Source organism: Athene cunicularia (genome assembly GCF_003259725.1).
Source record: "Athene cunicularia isolate RWA chromosome 24 unlocalized genomic scaffold, athCun1 chr24_part2, whole genome shotgun sequence".
Lineage (NCBI taxonomy): Eukaryota > Metazoa > Chordata > Aves > Strigiformes > Strigidae > Athene > Athene cunicularia.
In genome coordinates, this window is record NW_020799133.1 from 303,941 (window position 1) to 308,060 (window position 4,120).

Consider the following 4,120-nt stretch of genomic DNA (forward strand, 5'->3'; position numbering starts at 1 on the left):
GTCTAACTGCGATGTAAGAAATTCTGAATATTTTGGGAGCCTGGAGGCTACAGGGAGGTGACAGTGGCCGCTGTAATCTTTGCTGTGGGATGTCCGCGGGCACGGCCGGCCCCGCGCGCTGTGTGACGGGGGGTGACCCCCTCCAGCACCACCACAGCCCCCCTGCCCCGCTCCGTCTTCCCTCCCCGGGCCAGGAGCGTCCCCGGACGAGCCACCCTGCCCCGGCACGCCGAGAGCAGCTCCCTGCCCGCGCCACTTCGCCCTGGGAGCCTCGTGACAAAGACCAGGAGCTCTTGGCAGAGCCCGGCTGCTGCCCCCTGGCCCCTCCGGCTGTGCCCAGACTCCAACAGAAACAAGGGGGAAGAGGCTTTTCTGCAGGACTTTTTCAGGTTTTTTACATCAAAAACTAACAGCCTTTTCAGCCCAAATTAACCTTGCCATTTTGCTTGAAATCTTTCTCATTTTCTCTAGAAAATGAAGGGAAAAATACCCAGCTGTAATGGCCAACGTGGTTTTATTAAAAAGCCAGGCTGGAAGCGCTGTGGTTTCTGATTGGAAAAACTCTGTAAAAACTACAGCCGCAGCCGGAGGGCCGGGGTGAGGGGCGAGGAGGGCAGACGCAGGGTATTTACATCAGGTTACCAGCACCGCAATCCCTGCGGCAAAACCGACCTCTGGGATGGGCTCCGCGCCCGCAGGCCACATGATCTCCCACCCAGCCAGCCTCCAGCGTGGGTCTCCATTATAAAAATAAAGAGAAAAAGGAAAAGACCGTCACAGAATCCTAAAGACCAGCCGGGGCTGCTCTCAGCAAGGCCTGACCTGGGGTGGTACCGCACCTGCCAGGCCTGGCTGCTGTCCTGCGTCTCCCCGCTAACAGCAATGGGCTGTGAATGCCTTCACGTTCTTGTCATTGAAACGCGGAGTATTGCCAACACCTGGAGGGTGTCTAACGGGGGAAAGGACTGCAGAGAAAGCGCTCCCCTCCCCTCGCCGGGGATTTAAAGGTGTCGGGCTCATTTGCTGGTGGGGCTTGGTACCTGCCAAGGGCGAGTTTTGACCACTCCGTGGTCCGTGGGTGACCTGTCCCCTTCACTGCCGGTGCTCAGCCGAGAGCCCCCCAGCACAGACCCCCAGCATCTTCCTCCTCCTCCTCCTCACCACGGACCTGGCTGGCAAGCAGCGCTTGGCCCCCACGTTCACTGTCCGGCGTCACAGACCTGAAATAACGCGCCGCTGCCTTCGAGGGCGGCGTGAGTCACCCTGCGGCTGTTCCAGCTCCGCTATGTTAAGCAGATGAGTAAATCCGGCAGCGGGGGCAGGGGGACCTCCCCCCCCTTCCAGGGCTCCCAGACAAGCTGCGGCTGCTGCCTTTGGAGTGCTGGGCTGTCCAAAGCACCCCCCTGCCCTCCTGTGGGCAGCCTGCCTGTTCTGAGGGCGCTGGGCTGCAGCAAAGCGGCTTTTCCCTTCTAGGGCACATCCCGGGGCAGGCTCGCGGCCACCGGACCCCCTAGTCCTGACTCCTCTGAGATGTGGGCCCGATGGATGGGGTAAAGCGTGTGCCGCGGGGGCGAAGCCAGCAGCATCCTCAGTGACCCATGACAGCGATTAAACCAGCCAAGTTGCCACCCTGGGCACCCGCTCCCGGCCCTTTGCTCTCCACTTCCATCTTGGAGCTGCACAAGGTGGACAGATCCCACGTGTCCACCCCGGGGACACAGCGAGCCCGAGCACCGCTGCCCCACGGGAGGGTCTCGTCCCTGCTGGCGCGGGGGCTGCTGCGAGCCTGCCCGTCCAGCGCCGGCAGCCCTGCCTGCACACAGCGCTCACTTCATGTCTTGCAGCGTTAAATCACAGCAGACATGCAATTCAGGGGAGCGCGAGGCTCCGTAATGGGCGGCCTCGGGCTCGTGATGGGGCCGGGGCCGGCAGGCAGCCGCGCTGCCAGGGCTCCTCCGCGATGCTTTATTGCTTTTGACGCTCCAGACGCGCTCTGAAAGGCGAGTCCTGGCAGCCCGGAGGAGGGCCGCTTCCCTCTCCTGCCTGCTCTGCGCGGGCAGGCACCGCAGCCGAGACCTCCCTGCCCGCTCCTGCTGCGGCCCGGGCCTGCACAGAGCTCAGCCAGGCGCCTGCCACAGCCCCCGTGGCCCCTGGCAGGTGCCGTGACCCGGGTGGGAGCTGCCGAGGCGGATGCTGCCGTGGGGATACGGTGCGTCACCCGCGGGCTCGGGGCTGGCTCCCACCCCTGGTAAGGGCAGGGTGGGGCGACGGGGGCTGCAGGGCATCACTGTCCCCTCCCATCACGGGGACTTCGTGCCTGCGGCCCCGTGCTCTCCCTGATCCCCAAGATCAGCACGGCTCTTGCCTCAGCACAATTTAAGAAGTTCGCCACCTGCCTAAGCTCAGGTACCCGCTCCCGGCGTGGCTGCCCCAGGAAGAAGCCTGTCGTCAACATCCCAGCGCAGAGCAGAGCCCGGGCAGGACGCGGGGCTGAGCCGCAGGAAGCCCCAGATGCCCAGCGCTCCGTTTCCCAGAAAAGCAATTACTGCGCAGCAGATTACTGGGCTAATAAAATCCCATTACGCCATTTCGGAAAGTAAATCTGATCCGGGCGCTGCCGATTGATATCCGCCGTCCCACCAAGAGTCCCGCAAGAGCGCCCTGCGCACGCCTGTAACGCGAGGCTGTAATAGATCACGCTAATTAGATATCCGATAACAGGAGGGCTGATAGGAACTACATTAAAATCTCTTTAAGATGAAGACGTAAAACCCAAGAGAGCAAATTCAGAGCTAATGATGCTGCAGCAGAGGCTCCGCTTGAGTGGTCTTCGCCCCCTTGGCTGCATCCTGCCCGCCGCGGGTGCGGGGGGCTGGAGGAGCGGGGCAGAGCAGGTCACGGTCCCCAGCGCCACCACGGCGCTGCCCGTGATTTTCATTACCCGGATTCAATAAGGGGAAAGAGCTCTGAGCTGCCTGCGCTCCCCGGGAGGTGACTTGCCAGCCGCTAACGGAGCCGAGAAATCAAATTAGCCCCAGCTCTGCTCTCGCTCTCTCCCTGACACCGCTGTTGGCAGCCGAGGGGGAGTTCATCAGGGCCGCGCACTAATTCTTATCTCGTTTAAGTGACTCCACGCTGCCATCTGATGCGATTTGCTCTGCGCCACCGCCGCAGGCGCTGGTCTCTGCCCGACGCTTCCCCAGCACTTCCAGCAGCTCTGTGGGGGCACGGGCACCTACAGCACACGCAAACGCAGACATGCGTACACAAATATACGGGATTAGAGGGATTAGAGGGAACAGGGGCCGGGGTGAGGCTCCCCTGCCAGGCACAGGGATGCTGCCCCGAGGACGTGACACCCTGGCGCGGAGGGAAGCCTGAGCAGGGTACCGGGGCACAGGCGAGCGCCGAGCACGTTTGTGCTCTCAGTTGTCACAAGACCAACCTTGGGTGTGGCCACGCTTGCCCGAAGGTGTTGAATATTTGGGGAAACTGAAATGGGAGGGAAGCGCTTCCGTTCGCTGGAAGGTGCACGCCAAGGCTGCAGTGCCAGCGGACCCTCGTCTGGGCGCGGGCTGCCTGCAGCCTGCACCGGCCAGCGCACCCGTCTCCGGCGGGACAGACCAGCCCCACCACCGGCTGTGAGGGAAGCCCAGTACTTCCAGAGCCCCCCCTCCCCTGCTGATGGGGACCCATCTGAGCCAGCCTCGTGTCTCTGTGACCTCCTGGGACCGACCGCCCCCTCTCTGAGGTTGCCCCCGAGACTTTCTGACCACCCAGGATCTCCGGGTGCAGCCCCGGTGCCTGCAGCATCCTCTCCCCCCGCTGTGCCCCCCACCCCTGCTGCACGCATGCACGATGTTTGTCCCCCCAAAACCCGCTTCTCCATGGCCCAGTGCCTGGGCAGGGGCTGGGGGGGCCCCAGGGGAGCCGGCAGGGTGGGGGGTGGCGGAGCGGGCTCCCCTTGCATCCTCCCAGCCTGAAACTTGATGCAGGGGGAGAGGCTGATCGCGAGATTAATTGGGCGTTCTCAAAAACCCGACGGCGGGGGGAAAGCGAGCAAGGAGAGCTGCTGCCTCCCTGCTCGGGTTCACTCTTCCGCAGAGCCGCTGGGCTGGGC

General features: G+C 63.2%; 1 protein-coding gene across 1 annotated transcript in view; it reads right to left on the minus strand.

Annotated features, from left to right (window-relative positions):
• Positions 1-2,470, minus strand: part of USP28 (ubiquitin specific peptidase 28) — a 27,294-nt gene extending 24,824 nt beyond the window's left edge. Inside the window, exon 1 of the mRNA XM_026863866.1 lies at positions 2,411-2,470. Within this exon, the coding sequence (XP_026719667.1) occupies positions 2,411-2,455 (45 nt within the window). The 5' untranslated portion in view covers positions 2,456-2,470. The remainder of the gene's footprint in view (positions 1-2,410) is intronic.
• Positions 2,471-4,120: the final 1,650 nt, after the last annotated feature.